At 38.0% G+C, this 16,681-nt stretch overlaps 1 protein-coding gene across 1 annotated transcript in view; it reads right to left on the reverse strand.

Annotated features, from left to right (window-relative positions):
• GRIK1 (glutamate ionotropic receptor kainate type subunit 1) overlaps positions 1-16,286 on the reverse strand; it is a 358,376-nt gene extending 342,090 nt beyond the window's left edge. Inside the window, exon 1 of the mRNA XM_046648216.1 lies at positions 16,076-16,286. Within this exon, the coding sequence (XP_046504172.1) occupies positions 16,076-16,193 (118 nt within the window). The 5' untranslated portion in view covers positions 16,194-16,286. The remainder of the gene's footprint in view (positions 1-16,075) is intronic.
• Positions 16,287-16,681: the final 395 nt, after the last annotated feature.

Genomic DNA, 16,681 nt, shown 5'->3' on the forward strand with positions numbered 1-16,681 from the left:
TTTCGAAGGTAAGGGGATTTACCTTTTCCTCTGATGACACACTAAAACAGTCCTGGTGGGTGATACTACTGTTCTGTACATAAAAGTAGGTGAAGGAAGGGTTGGCAATTATACAAATATAGACTATGCCGGGAATTAAATTGGATCATGTATTCACAAAGTGAATTTTCCCTTGCCGAGTTAAATATAAGACCATTCTCCATTGACTTGATTTTGTGCATGAAATCTGGCCTCAATTTCCACATCAACAAAATGGTTATATTAGGAATAACTACTTTCTTTTTCTTTTTAAAAAGGTTTTTTTTGCAGGGTAAGCTTCGCTGTAAGCTAACATCTGTTGCCAATCTTCTTTCTTTTTTCTTCTCCCCTCCCTCCCAAAGCCCCAGTATGTAGTTGTGTATAGTTGTGAGTTATTCTGGTTCTTCTATGTGAGCCACTGCCACAACATGGCTACTGACAGACAAGTGGTGTGGTTCCACACCTGGAACCAAACCTGGGACGCCCAATTGGGCTGCACTGAACATTTTTTTTGCTCAGAAAGATTCACCCTGAGCTAACATCTGTGCCAGTCTTCCTCCATTTTTTATTATGTGGGCAGCCAGTACAGAATGGCTGCTAACAGATCAGTGTAGGTCTATGCCCATGAACCAAACCTGGGCAGCTGAAGCGGAGTGCACTGAACTTAACCACCAGGCTACCGGGGCTGGCTCAGGAATAACTACTTTCTACTTTAAAGTAATAATGAATATATAGTATGTAAACATGTGTACCATATTATCTGTGTCCAAAAGAATAATATCTGAATTTTAAGGTGAATCAAAAAAACCGCTAATGTGTTTTATTTTTGGAAATGTTTTCTATATGTTTATTTCTTCAACAAATGCCAAACATTGTGAAGAAAATAATTTCTGTGGATTGAATAAACCTGATTCCACAATTACCTTACAAATGCATGTCTTTCTATTGTTCTTCATATCCTTAAATAATTTAATACACACTTAGTTTTTCACTATACAGACATGAAAATTAACAATGTTGCATGCGTACTACAAATCTCAGGAAAAACAATCCCAGAGAAAAAATCCACAATATGCATTAGAAGCAACCCAAATACACTCATTTTCATTTTCTTTCCCTTTTAACCAATTTTCTTCATGCCTACATGTTAAAAATTACATTTACTTAAATATCCTTTAAAGAAATGAGTAGAAATAGCTCTTCGTTTAAAGACAACTAAGGTGCAAACCCATTACCTCTGATGCTGTATTCCTCATTCTTTTTCAACTTAATTCCAATTACTGGATCCTGCATTTGCACGGCCCTAAACAAATCACTTTTTTGAGCAGCCTTTTGGGATAATATAGAGAGAGGATTGTGGATTTTTTTAACAAGAATCTTAAATATTAGTGTTTGGTACATAAGACCAGATTGCAGGACATAAAATGGTTTTCCCAAATCTACACTAGGCAGAAAGCAATCACTTTTGATGGCCTAAATGGACTTCCGCACTCCCGATTTCCATGATTCTGGGCCCAGCGGATGTGTTTATATGTGTGTGTACGTGGGTCTTCCCACAAGGGATTTTATGACGATTGCTTTTGACTGTGACTTATGCTCTCTATAGATTTATGAAATATAATGCTGATTTGGATGGTCATGAATTGATTTACAATGTGACATTTTCCCTCTTTCAAAGGCCCTGAAGACTTTTTTTTTCCTCCTCTCTCCTGCATATTACTTTATAGTGCTTAGGCAGCTATAATGGGGAAGTTCTACTTCGGCATAATTTCTTATGCATTGCATTCACATTAATGTTTGGAAAGAGAGTAAACTAGACAACGATTGGAAAAATAATTTGCGATGATAAACATGAAATAGAAGGAGACTATCATTAACTCATTTGTAGTTTACCTTGTCTTTTTACCTTTGTGACAGGAATCTTTAACTTCATCAAATTATTTTTCAGCTCAAAGTATAGAGGTATGGGTTTGGAAATGAAATATATCATGAAGCTTTAATGAGTGTTTCCTTTCTCCCAGAAAAAAGGCAAGAAATTCTACAAAATTTAAAGTTGTTTTTCAGGATCCACAGAGAAAGATCAAAACCTGAAACCAAAACATACAATGTTTCAGGGGGTTCTTTTGCTTGTTTTTAAATCTGAAACCCATTGTAGTATTCTACACTATGGACTCCAAAGAAATTGGGACAAATTCGACTTTCAGGACACAGATTGAAAAACAAAATTTATAAGTGTTCCCCTCACCCTCTAAATCAATAGTCCTGATCAATTAAATATGCTTTTCTAGGGAAAGATAATTGGGATTACAGAGGAGTATCTGAAAGGTTCAGAAAGGAAAAGAAAGACGTAAGCTTTATTATTGACCAGGATATGCAAAGAAGATTCTAATTAAAAATGAAAATAACCAATAGCACAGTAAAACAAATATAAAATACAAAATCCAAGGAAAATAAGATAGTACAAAAAGTAGCAAATTATTTTCTGAACAGTTAGCATATATATATACACAGTCAATGAAATGATGCATTTTATTCTACGTTCACTTAAGAAAGAGGGCTTAAGATCAATTGCTCTGAAATCCAAATCATCATGGGGGCAGACTATACTGAATATATTATTTGCTTATAGCTGACCCTATAGGGGGTCACTGTGTGTACACTCCACAACTTATCTATCTTAGAATTTACCTCAAAGACACATTATTTAAACTTAATTTCTCAAAGGCTTTATTTTTTCCCTTTCTCTCTGACTTTTTCCTTCTAATGGCTCTGGTAAATATTCAACAATATTTGCAGCCTTGTTCTCCAATGTAGACAAATGCATATCACCCATTTATGCATTCAATGGGATGAACTCAGAAGGATTTTCTAAGAAAAACTTTGGCCCTGGTTCCAGGTGTTTCATCCCACAGAGGTGAGGTGGTCTTCTATTCAAGGAGGTACCTTGTTTGGGTTTCTTAATTTCATAGGGCTTCATCCCTCCCTTCTGATGTTTGTGATCTGCCTTTAACGAGAAATGCATGCTTCATCAAATCCTCTACCCCTTTAACTTTCTACTGCTTACCTTCCAATAAAGCTTGGACTCAAGGAGCAAGAACGATGAACAATTGTGAAGTGATTTGCAGTTTATCCATTTCCTTGATACTATAAATTTTAGTCTTGACTCAAACCAAATGACTTGAGAGTTCCATACCAGGATGTTTTGCAGAATTGTTTTTATTGTTATTTGGTGTCTCATCATGGAGTTATATCGAGCACTTTACAAGAAAAAAATGTATAGACAGACTACTTATTTTATTATAGGGATGTTATCTACAATATCACGTCATTTCCCTTTGACAAGATCACAGGATGAATTTCTTTCATGTCTTTTAACCTGAAAAACCTGTAATTCGTCTAAGCAGCTAGACTCTCTGAACTTTGGGATTTGTCCTGTTTCCCTTCTTATTTCGGTTGCTAGAAAGATCAGATAAAATTGGTCCACTTTTGGCATCTTTTCAAGGACAGCACTCCTGTCTTTATATTACTTCACCTTTACCTCCATTTTCATTATTGTATTTGTATCAGATTATAATATGTGTATTTCTATACGCCTTTGGAATATTTTTATAATAAGACAAGCTATAAATATAAGAATGAATAAATGAACAAGCAAATGATGGAGAGTGTGTGAAAACATAAATTAAAACTTCAACCTCAGAAGGAAGAAAGAAAGGTCAAATTTTACTCTTGAAATCCAGAAGTCAGTTTGAAAGATTACTTGGTGGGAAACAATAGGCAGGAAGAGACTTCAGGACTAGCACAGCAAACTTATTTTAGTATGCTCTCTAGAAATTGTTTACTGATTTGTTTTTATATAAGCATCACATTGATCATTCATCCATCCTCCTTTTCCTGTATCTGTTGTAGAGGTGGGAGGATGAATCTCAAAGTTCTACACTGTGGACTGCCTTTCTGATTTTTTACGACATTCTCAAAAAGTGAGTGGTACATGTTATTCCTTAGCTTCTTCCCTTGTATGCACATGCATTTAGCCTAACTGAAGACTGTCACTTGAATCGTTCCAATTAAACTAGGGTAATAAAGAGATATAATGTTAATGCACACTATTCTAAATAGTTATGCTATATCTCACTCATTTGTAATTGCTATTTTCAATTTTTTCTAAGAGCCCTTTTAGATATGAAGACATTTCTCACACCTAAGCCACTGTAAGACAAGTTGACCAGAAATGTCTAGATAATAGACAGTTCAAAAAAATCTAAAAATAGATACAGTTTAACACATTTTCGTTAAGATTTATCTATTGATATTTTCCCTAGATGCCAGAATTTCCCCGGATTTTAATCTCTCAGCAATCGTCACCGCCTCAGCTGTGCCTCACTCCCATTTCCCACGTCCTACTCGCTCCTTTAAGACACACCTCAAAACTTAACTTCTCTCCAAAGAGCATCCAGATTTAAAGAAACCACACTGTTTAGTTTTGTATTCTTTGTTGTCTTGCTGTCTGGAACTTTCATGTATTTTATTGGTTGATTACTACTTCTATTTCATTCAAATATGGATTTTTCACTACTTTCAAGTGAGTTATATGAGAAGAACAAAGTCGAAAGAAAATAACACTGAGATGGAAGTTTAGAGTTGTGGCTTGGCTAGCGAGTATTTGTGTCAGTTTAGTTTCTGAACCCTCAAGTTTCTCATCTATCAAATGAGAAAGTTGAATGTTAAGATCTTTGAAAGCCCCATCTGGTCTTAAGCACTATTATTTTCAATTTATTTATATGATATTTTATATGCACAAGTATTATATAAAATACTGTTATATTTTCCTATTTATATGCTTTCTATAGCTTGTTCAGAGGGACTTCTGGGTCTGATTTTTTATCTGTTTACCATTTAGCTATAATTTCTAGAAGAGTAGGCTGCATATATTAAGCCAATAATGAATGATTATTTATAACAGTTTTGTTGTATTCTCTATTAAACTATTATTTTTCCTTAAGATGTTTATTTCATGGTTTGACTATTTTCCGACAAATGCTCCACAGATGTAGCAAAACATTATCAATCCTCTTACATTAATTGGGCCCTAGTTGATGGCACCTGTGCCCTACTGTTCCATCTGACCAACAGGGATGTTCTCATAGGCCACAGAACAGATTTCACAGCACTTGTAGCTTGAGAACATTTTGGAGATATAACATGTTGTCGTGGTCTGTGTGGTCCCTGTGTCTCTCCTCTCTATCTTTCTCTTGACCTCCCACCACCATTATTCACAGAGAGGGTGTTTATCCACAATGCCCTTTCCTACTTATGTGAAAAGCAATGATAGCTTTATATGGGACTTTTCCCCAGGTAGAATAAATAAAGCACAGAGAAACACATAAATTGGCACTTTAATATATATATGTACATTTTCACATATGAATGTATGTATCTTCTGCTATATTATAATGTAGTATTATACATTTTAACGTGTCTAATCTATGTAATAATATCCGTATACAATAAATATAATTATGATATAATATATAACAATTTTATATATAGAGAGAGAGAGAAACATTGAGATGCTAGTCTTAAAAACCTATGCTTTCTGTTGTAAAAGCCAAAAAACTGAAATTTAAAAAGTTTGCTTTTATTGTTGCTTCTGTTGTTGTTGCCTTAATCTTAAAAGCTTTGCTTTAAGTACCACCATAGTGTTTATAGCCTGAACCTCAGAGTTCAGATAAACATGTGATGCTGTAAGAATCCAGCTCCCCATTTCTCCTTCTTGCAGTTTGGAAACGCAGTATTGAGGGAGGAGGTCAAGAGAACCCCTCAGATTTGGGGAGGGCCTGTGCCCACATGCAGTTGGGTACACTGGGAGTGGGCTGCACCACAGTGGACAGTTTTCCACTCAAGGTGGATGAAGAGAATCAAGATGGAGGCATTGCATGCTTGAATGAGAGAGGGCCTGAGATAACATCCAGGGCTTGAAGGTAACCTGATGCTGGTTACTATTGTCTGGATCATGGGTTCTGCCTTGATGAGGTGCTGGGTAAACATCCTACTTGAGAGACCAGATGGAGAATGTGCTGAGTCTCAAAGGATCAGCTGCCCCAGAGTGAGCCAAGGTGGGCTCCTCAGTGAGGGATGAGGGCAAAACCCAGGACCAGACAGGACAAGCTATGGCAAGATATGGAGAATATCAGCAAATGCCTCTCCCTTAAAGGAAGGTGTCTTTGATCATTGTAGGGAGAAGGAAGAAAAGAGATTCTGAAATATATACATTTTAATTAAAAATGAGGACCTTGTTGTGGCCCCCATGGAAGTAAGGGTTTGTATGCCTAGTTAAGTTTAATTACAGGGAAATGAATGAAATTCCATTTCCACACCCATGATGCTGTGGCTATAAATGCTAAGTATAATGGAGTTGCACGCCTTCCTGTAGCATCTCAGTTCAAACCAATGACAGCAAAGCAGAGCCAACACTATAGAGGGACTTGCATATCTGGAAGGGATTAGCTGTGCACCCATGCACCTGTTCACCACCAGCTCCCCACTGACAGACAAGAAAACAGATTTAGTAAAAGATTATGTGACACGGCCAAGCTAAGAACCACCAGAGCTGAAATTATTCTTATTTTAGTGCACTTTTCACTATGCCAAACTGCATGCAAATGACTGCTAGAATTATCGAGAAACTATAGAATGGTAACTTTAACCAACCACTTTTAAATTAGGCAAAGAACGTTAACAGGAATCCAAATGAGAGACTTCAGCCATAATTTCACCATCTTAACAAAACAAATGGGCTTCTCCTTTCCACATTCATTTTCCTTTAGTTCTTATCTGTAAGTAAGGAAGAATAGTATACATACCCATTCCAAAGTACGTAAAATCATTTACTATTGTCTATACTATTTTCTAAGCATTCTCCAACTTAACACATGAATTTCATCACAAGGATTATATTTAATAGATCCTTCTTTCTTGAGTCTTTTCTAACCATCTTTTCTAACTATTCTTTTCTAACCATCCTCTCCTGTTGAACATTTAGATAATTCACAATCATTTATGACGACTCCTGTCAATTCAGTGGACATGTATAGATACAGTTTGAGTGTTCAAATATATCCTGAGGACAAAAGAAACACACACCACTCAGAACTGAAAAGGCAAATGTTGCCTTTAGACTTGAAAGGTGGCTTTATCTGACTAATCTATTTTTAGGAGTTGAAGTACAGTAACATCTTATACAATATAAACCTAGGCAGATCGTCAGAATGCAACTTATGTTTATGGATTGCCAAAGTGTGTAGTCCAGCATTTTAGAAGTTTAAAATTAAAAACAAAAGACAAGAAAACCATTAAAAGTTGTAACTGAGTCCTCATAAAAAAAAAAAAAAAAAAACGCTTGATTTTCACCATCGTTTCCCCAATTTGAATTATGAAACACCTTATTGGCTTTGTGAATTAAGTATTGACTTTTTAAAGCCATATTTAGACAATTTTTCTAAGAAAAGGAATCCATACAGTTAGCTATGAGTATTCATTCAAAGACATCAGCACTTACTCTCTCTAACAGAGTATGTTACAATGCTTGAATCAATATTCAAAGTTAAATTATGTTTAAGTACAAAAAGCACATAATAGTTGAAAACCTAGATACTAATGGATAGAAACAGCTAATGTCTGATTTTCTACAAACTCATTACAGAATTAAAAAAAAACATACAATCATCACATTTTAACAATAGCAATTTTTATATAAAGTTTATTTCTTTAATGATTTTTCTAACATTATACGCTCTTGTCTTTATTTTAATGATACTCTTAGAAAACTCTTTATGCAACATATTGTATAGCATTGACAATAGTTTTTCTATTTCCCTTGATACAATTAGTTGCAGATCTTTACGTACTGCAAAGTAAGTGGGAACAGTAAAAGCAGAAGAAACCTTGATGTGGCTTGAGTTTTGTGGTTTTTAATAGACTTTATTTCTTCTTTTTAGAAGAGTTTTAAACTTACATAAAAGTTAGGAAGTTAGTACAGAGAGTTCTCATATCCTCCACATCCAATTTCCCTTGTTATTAACACTTTTATTTGAATATGGTGCATTTGTTAAAATTAATAAACCAATATTGATACACTATTATTAAGTAATATCCATCCTTATTCCAATGTTCTTAGTTTTAACCTAATGCCCTTTTTCTGTTCCAGGATCCCATTCAGAACACATTACATTTATTCATCATGTCTCCTTAGGCTCTTCTTTGCTGTGACAGTTTCCCAGACTCTCCTTGTTTTTTGTGACTTTAACAGTGTTGGCCACTACTGGCCAGGTATTTTGTAGAATGCCTGACTATTGGCATTTGTCTGATATTTTTCTTGTGACTAGAGTGGGGTCTGGATTTGGAGGAGGAAAACCACATAGGTAAAGTGCCATTTACATCCCATCACATCAGAGGTAAATACTATCGATATGATTTATCACTGGTGATGCTGAGGTTGACACCTGCTCCTTCTGCATGGGAGATTTGTCTCTTCTCTCCCTTTTATTTATTTATTTGATCACTTATCCATATCAGTGTGGAGTTGTGGGTATTTGTTTTATACTTTAGCTTATAATCCAGTACTACTTTTTAAAATTTTATTACTCAAATTATTCTGGCTTTGGCCATTGGGAACCCAGTACTTGGCTTCTGTGTCCCTTTAACATATTCCTATCGTTGGAAATTTTTTGAGCACTTTCTTACTTTTTTGTCACTCCAAGATGTTCCTGGGTCATCTGGTATATTTCCTTCTTCAGTCCTCAAATTGTCCATTTCTCCAATGGTGCCTAAGTGCCAGGTGTGCTCATTGCTACTAACGTGTCATTGTTTCTAGGCCCTTTCAGCTGACAGAGCCAGGAAATTTATGTATGTGTGTACTAACCCATTTATGGGTTGAGCTTTAATCAATCAAATAAAACAGATGTTTTGCCTTAACATAGTCTATAATTTGGACTTGCTCAGTGTAATAAATAATGCATTTTAATACATTCCTTTTTGCATTTTTAAAGGAAACTAGTTGTAGTAATGAAGTGCTAGTCTCCAAATTGATAACTGATGACAATTAATCATTGGATTTGTATCAAATAAAAACATACATACATGATTTTAATTTAAAAGTCTGCATTGTTGAGCTGCTTTTGAAACATTATGCAGTAGAAATTTTAAAGAGTGTTGATGGACTTTTGTATGTTGTTTTATTTTGTGTTTTGCTTTTCTAGTCAGGATATTAGTAAATTAGTAATTCATCAAAAGATGTAAGATGGGATAATCCCTCAAAAGTATTTAGTCAACTAATGCACCAAATAATATATTAAAGAATTTAGGGAGTTAAAAGAAAGTGTTTTTACTGTTGTATGGTGTTTCTGTGAAATTGATTTGTGGTCAATAGGAGTTTACTCTTCATTTAGTCAATGTCATTTCTTCTTAATTGCACTTTGTAACTAATCTTACCTTGTGTTTAATAAATATGTTTAGCATAGCATTATACAAAATTACACGCTTAAAAAAAACCCTTAAAATTTTCAAAAAGCACAAAAAAGGAGTGAAATGTTGTCCAAGTGACTTGGGAAACTTATTCTAAAGGTTTTTATTTTTTTAGTAGTTCACTAATAACATATATACAAAATCAAATATTTTCATCTCTTTACTTGTTATTTGTTTTTCCCTCTAGGATAAACCATTTTTCCAAGAGACTTATTATTTCTAATATTATAGTGCTGATGTAATAAGATTGTAGGTTTTTCCAATTTGATATGACAGCTTGATCTCAGTAGTCTACCAAAACAAGAAATTCATGAAGTTCATGGAGCTGGTATACATTCCTTTTAACATCAATGTTTCTATTACTCTGTGAAATTTTATCATTGAAAAAATCAGACATGTATTCAAAAACAAATAAGTAGGTTGAACTTTAAATACAGATAGACCTTTAACTTACTACAAATTATATTCCTGGAAAATATAATTCCAACATAATCTTTCCATTTAAAACAATGTTAAAAAGTAATTCTAGTGGAAAAAGAAATCAGGGAAATGGTCCCATATCACAATTTAAGCTAATAAAAATGATATAGCTTCAGAACAGGTAAGGGGGTTTTAAAAATGTTTTGCACATAACAGAGCACAATAAGTATCTAAACATTTAAATCTATTCTTAAAGCTTTATGCAAAAGTTCTGAAGTAGGGAGTGGGCAGAATTGGGTTAGACTGAAGAAGCAGTAGGATGTGTGGCCATGTGAGTTTTGATGTGTATATTGAAATTTCAGTAGTTTTATGACCAGTGTTTCCTCTAATATATTCCGAGGACCATGAGTTCAGTGGGACATTAATGGTTGTGATTCAAGTGAGAGTCCTCTGATAATTAAAATGTGGAAGATGCTGGATTAAACAAAAGGAACAGGTTTCTTTGCGCAGAATTACGAAGAGCCTGCCTTGTGAATCTCTAAGGGAGAATATGTCCCAACACTTACTTGATCAGACAAGTTATTCTAGAGCACAAAACTCCTACTCTGTTTGTCAACACAGAGAAATAGAGGGAAGTATTTTCATCAGCTCTCCCATATGCCATGCATTTTGCATATGAATATCACATTTCGTCTTTGCAACAAACCTGTGAGTTTGTTATCATTTCTTCTTCTATAGCTAACAAAACACACACACACACAATTAATTCTCTCAAGGTCAGTCAATTAGAAAAAGGCAGTTAGAAACGTAAATCCCTTTCTACTGGAATTCTCCATCATTCTTTCTTCTAGTCGAAATAACTTCTGGAAAATTTTAGGACATAGATGATACTTTCTATATTATACGAATAGCTATTAGTGAATCAACAAAAAAGGATTGAGAGGCTATGGGAATTCTCCACCAACACTACCATCTCCATCAACCCTCCCTTAAAACCATTCCTATTAAGTGCACAATCTAATTAAAAACTGTGTTTCCTAGGCGTTAGGTAGCAAAGCTTCCCCTCCAACTGGATCACCTTCCTTAAACTCTTCTTAAAGAGAAATTCTGGAAAGTCCAATGATAATACCAACTTTCCTCTTTGATAGTTATCTGAAATACATTCAAATATAAATCACAGTAACTTTAATTTATGTAGTTATCCCTGAGTAACTAAGAGCAACACATCATTTCTCTTACATTTGATTTCAGCTTTGTTTAAATACTCATGGAACTGCATACACAAGTCACACACAATACAGCATAATTAAATGCAAAAAGCTTGAAACTTGAGATTGGAATAGCTAGCTTCAACTTCCAGCATTTCTACTAACACTTGAACTTAGGCAAAGCCATGTCTTCTCAACGAAAACTGGAGATCACAAATCACATAGGAAAGGAAGCTGTACAGGTCAGGTCTACGTAGTCTAAACTTTATGCCTGTAAAATCAATACTAAAGAGAAAGGCACATTACGCAGATAAAATAATAAGGCAACAGATCTGCTTATTTGCAGAAATATGTCAATGTTAGCCAGACCTTCTTTTTTCATCATCCTATCCGATAGGTTCTCTCCCAGATTTTTCAAGGGCCAGTTGGAGTTCTCAAGTTAATGTTAGGACCAACATGCTCTTTCAGAGTAAATCTTCCTTAGGTCAAACAGATCTTCCAAAACAAAGGCAGCAGCTTCTGATTCAGGTTTGGCAGCATGAACCTACTCTCTCCTCTAAGGATTTGGGGGCTTGAACCTATTCCATGTTGACTATGTCATTAATATAACAAATTGATGCCAGAAGATTAACTGAAAACTCTTTATGAATAATATTTGGAATCAAAAAATAAAAAGTGTCTGCATTGAAGGCCTGTGAAAAACTTCAGTGGTAACACATATTGTAAATCAACAGAATATAAGCTGTAAGGGGGCAGATGTGCTTGTCCATTCTGTTCACTGTTGTACGTTGTGCACCTGGAAGTGTGTCTGGCTCAAGGTAGGGCAGTAAGCACTTACATATTTGTCGGGTGAAGAACAAATATTAAAATGATGAAAGAATTTAGTGACAAAAGAATAAAGTTGTGAGTTTTTGTACACCCAAGCAGAAATATGAACAAATATGTGGTAAACATTGCTTGGAATTTTGGGGATCCTTAGGGTATATATATTAAAAAATGATGCTACAGCCAACCTGATGATTGACATAAAATATGTTTGGATCTCTCTTAAGGAAATGAAAGCATTTGTACAATTATATTGTCATTTAACTTTTGACACTATTCATATAAATTTCCATAATATTTCTGTTTATATGCTATATTTAATTACATAATAGTAATATAGTATATTTATTTGGTGGTTTTTGTGAATTACAAAATTTAGTTTATTTGATCCTCCCTTGTGAAACAGGAAAGGCAGATATCATTACTGCTAGTTCACAAATGAGGGGATTTGAGCTCAGAAATATTAAATGTTTTATAAAAATAAACTAAATCAATTAGTACGCCTCTGTTCAGGAAGAAAATGTCAATAATTTTTTTAAAAAGTGAAAATAACAAAACAATTATAATGGGACTAATTTATCCTTGTACTGCCCAAAGCCCTTTCATATCTATTATGTCCTATTACCAAGGACATTGTGAGGTTGTAACAGTTTTAATTCAATTTTTCAGATGTAAATCAAAGGCCCGGTGAGACTGAATAACTCTCACTGAGGCACATATCTAGTAAGTCTTGGAGGTGGGACCCAAACTTGTGCTTTCTGACAACAAATCATGTGTTAGAAAGCTTGGCGGCCCACCTCTTAACTCTTAAGCTTATGCTTTTACCATCACCTCTATGACTGTGTATGTTGAGATGATGCATAAAAATACACTATGTGAATATATCCCTTTATTAGTATTATTCCTAGAAATATGATACATCTGTCCCGGAAATTGCATATGCACATGGAATTATTTTTCCTTTTTTTCCACTAATGGTGGTTGGCCACCATCTACTCAGGTTACCTAGACCCTTCAGTCTTAGGTGGAGGTTGGCTGGCCATGTGAGGAGGATGTCTGACTGTGAAGCTCAATTGTGTGTGTGTGTGCACACACACGCGTGTGTATGTGTGAGTGACTTTAACTGGTTGTTAACATATACTGGGGTATACAGAGAGGCAGGAATGACTCCAGAATCCCTTAGAGAATTCCCAGCAGCTGGCCATATTTCTCTTCTGTGTAGGCTACTAGGAAACCTCTGGAATGCAGAGTAATGTTTAGGGAACCTCCATCTTAGAGGATCCCCTTCATGTCTCTAAACTGTGTTGTAAGATTGTAAACTTTTCAACAGGCTTTCACAATATGTGCAAGAACCAAGCATGTGTGCATAGTCAAAGGCCTCTCCAATATTTAAGATGCATGAATTTCATCTTACATCTTACACTTTTGATTCACTTGGCCCAACAGCTGAAGTTTAAGCCAATACTCTGGCAAGAAAAGTAGACCTGCAATTTATTCATTCAAGCATTCAAGTGCCTTCTCTGTGTAAACACAGTGCAAAGTGCCTGGCATTTATGCTGTACTTTACTTCAGGATATTTTAAGTTACTGGAAAACATGCAAATTAATAATCAAGAGCCCCTTTTTGTTGGTTGGTTGGTTGGTTGGATGGCTGATAGTTTGTTGGAAAGAGAAAGGAGAGATAAGAGATGAAAAAGAATGCATTGTAATTCTTCTCTTTCCTTCCACACACGTACACACACAGACATTGGCTTAGTCCCCAACTCCTTTGATATTTTGTATTCAGTGTCGGACTTGACTGACATAAGAAACTCACTGTAGAGAGGCAGGTTTCCTCTGAGCTAAAGCTGGTTTCCATGGTGCTGAAATGTCCCTTTAAAAGTAAGCATGATCCTTAGGAACACATAGGGTGGTGCCCATGCCAACCACAGGTCCCTCAGAGCCAGAAGGAATAAGACATTTGTATGTCACATAAATAACACCAGGCCATGCAATTTTCCTTTATGCGTTTTGGCTCCTATTTAGAAAAAGGAAATCTCATTATCTTGTAGCATATATTTTAAGGTCAGTGAATCATGTTGGGTTGTTTTCACGTTGAAAACTACTTTTAAAAGAATGAATGTGATTGCTTGGAGCTTAGATAAATAGATCTGTGAAGAGATATGTCTTAAAACATTTTTTTTCCACCTCCTTCCTGAAATTGCTTTAGATTAGGGAGATGCAGAAGAGGAAAATGCTACCTTAAGTTTCTTGTACAAGGAAGGGGGCTATTAGCTGGCATAACCACTTCTGGTATGTCTAGATTTGTCTCTTAAAATGTGTAAGGTATAAGCAAAACACCAATTAAGGTAATAAGCATTGGAAATTGTGAGACACACTCACCACTTATTTTGTATTGTTCATGGGAATTTTGTTACTGGAGTGTGTAGAGTTGATTGCGTCCAAAAAAACCAGGATGTTAAGGTTAAAACATATCTAAGGTGAAATATATTTTAGGTACTAGTGGTTTTTTTTTCTTGTAAAAGGAATACTTCAGAATTCTTTTAATGAACAGTATATATTATTCAATAAAATGCACATTATCATTGTCTACAGTCTAAAAAATATGTCTGCAGTAAAAGTTAGTATTCGGGATCTTTTCTCCTTGAAAATTAGATCCCACATGCCTAGAGAAAATAGATTTCAAAGTGGTAAACTTCTATTTTTTTCAAAAACAATGAGCATGTTCAGTGACAAGAACTAGGTTCTGAATCTTTGCAAAGAGGTTTGCTCATTGCAGGTCAGAACTAGCAAAGTTAGTGGGAAATGCCAGCCTCTCAGGAGCATCACTGTGAGAGTGCCCTGCGCTGTTCCTCGTACTTTGTCAGTTCCTGGAAAGGGTGGGAGTTAGAAACCCTCAGAGCTCAGGACTCCACTCTTGCTGCCTAAAGTGGGGGCCTCCTGGAGAGGCTGGGAGACCAGTGTGGTGTCACAGCTTCACCTGTGGCTCTCTCTGACTCTGTCTCTAAGAAGCACAGTAGTTGGGGAAGGAGGAGGACAAACTGAGACTAAGGGGAAGGGGATAGAAATAGGTTTAGTTTGAAAGAGAGAACACTGAAGAAGGCAAAGAGCCTTTCCAACCCCCAAAACAGCCCAGAAGTCGCTCAGTAACTCCACAGACCAAGTCTTGGCGGTGGGTGCTGTACATTTAGGTACATGAGTCCACCCACTAGGAACTCCCCCCACCCCACCCCCGCCCCTTCTACTATCCTTGCCTTTTACTCTTTTCAGGCTGCTCCAGGATTCCTACATTTAGCCTTCCAGGCTCTTTTGATCCCCCCTGAGAGGGAAGTCCAGAGAGTCTCCCAGGGAGTTACCTTGACTGAGGACTGGATCAGGCTCAGTGGCAGGCAGGCTGGGCAGATTGGGCAGCAAGTGGGAAACTGAGGTGCCTGCTCACGGTACTGACGGACCGGTCCTCCCCACTTCTTGACCCTTACCTAGACATCAGATCCGGACTCTGCCTCACTCTATTAGAACCCTCCAGACTTCGGAGACTCCATGCGGAAGAGACCAACTTAGGTATGAAAACTTGGAGGCTCAGGGCTAGCAGGTTCTGGGAAATCCCCGTGGTCCCCGAATTCTACTCTTGAGACCTGGGTATGCCTGCGAGTACGCAGACCCCGGGTTTGCCAGGGGCCAGGGTTACGGATCTGGACTGCCCGACGCCCCCCGAGACGCCCGGGAGAGCGCATCTCCGCGCCCAAACCAACTGGCTGCCGCCGCGCGCGACCCCAGTCCCATAATAGGGTGCCAGCCCGGGCGAGCCTGGACCCCTGAATTCTTGCCCGCGTTCCAGGAGCTCGGATTAAAAAACCCGCCAACCGTAGCTCGCGGGGAAGCCCGGCACACGCCAGGAGGGAAGCAGTGACGCGGCTTCCCCTTTCCCGGAGTCTCCGTGCGCGCTGACCTCCACCGCCCCTGGCTCCTGCCCCGGCGCCGGCGCGCGCTGCCTCGCCGGGACCCGGTGCGCCCGCGCTGGCCGCGGGGAGCGACCACTTCCCCCGAGCCGGCAGCCTGGTGTGCCCCCCAGAGCTCACTCACCGATCCTGAGTACTTGCGGGGCAGTCTGGGGGAGGATGTAGCAGAGGAAATAGAGGAGTGCCCAGCTGGTGTCCCTGGTCCAGAGCCCGGGCTGGGCAAGGAGTGTGCGGCGCTCCATCTTCCTAGCTTCTTAATTCATGCCGAGACCCAGCCGCTGCCGCACGCCGGCGAGATGCAGCCCACTCGGTCCGGGTCCCCGCCTCATCCTCGCTGGGATGCTCCGCGTCTGCACCCTGCGCGCTCCCCCACGGAGAGAGATCAAGGCAATGGGCGTGGGAACGCGGAGCTGGCTCGCTACGCTGGGCTTGCTCGGGGCTTCTCGCTTCTGCCGCTAGCCCATCATTGCTTCTCCTCCTCCTCCTCCATGGGCCGCAGACCGCGGAGGATCAGCGCGCTCCTGTTCCCGGAGCCAAGAGACCAGCTGAGGAAAGTTGCTGCCCCAATTTGCAGGAACGTCTCCCTCATTCGTCCTCTGGTCAGATGCGAAAGTAGGGGGTGGGTGGAGGGGGCAGCAAGAGAAGGAGGGGAAAAGGGGGAAAGAAGACAGAGGAGGAAGGAGAGACTCTACTGGGTGAGTTGGTGCAGGGGCTCTGAGCAAGCAGGATG

This window comes from Equus quagga, chromosome 21 (genome assembly GCF_021613505.1).
Source record: "Equus quagga isolate Etosha38 chromosome 21, UCLA_HA_Equagga_1.0, whole genome shotgun sequence".
In the NCBI taxonomy this organism is placed as follows: domain Eukaryota; kingdom Metazoa; phylum Chordata; class Mammalia; order Perissodactyla; family Equidae; genus Equus; species Equus quagga.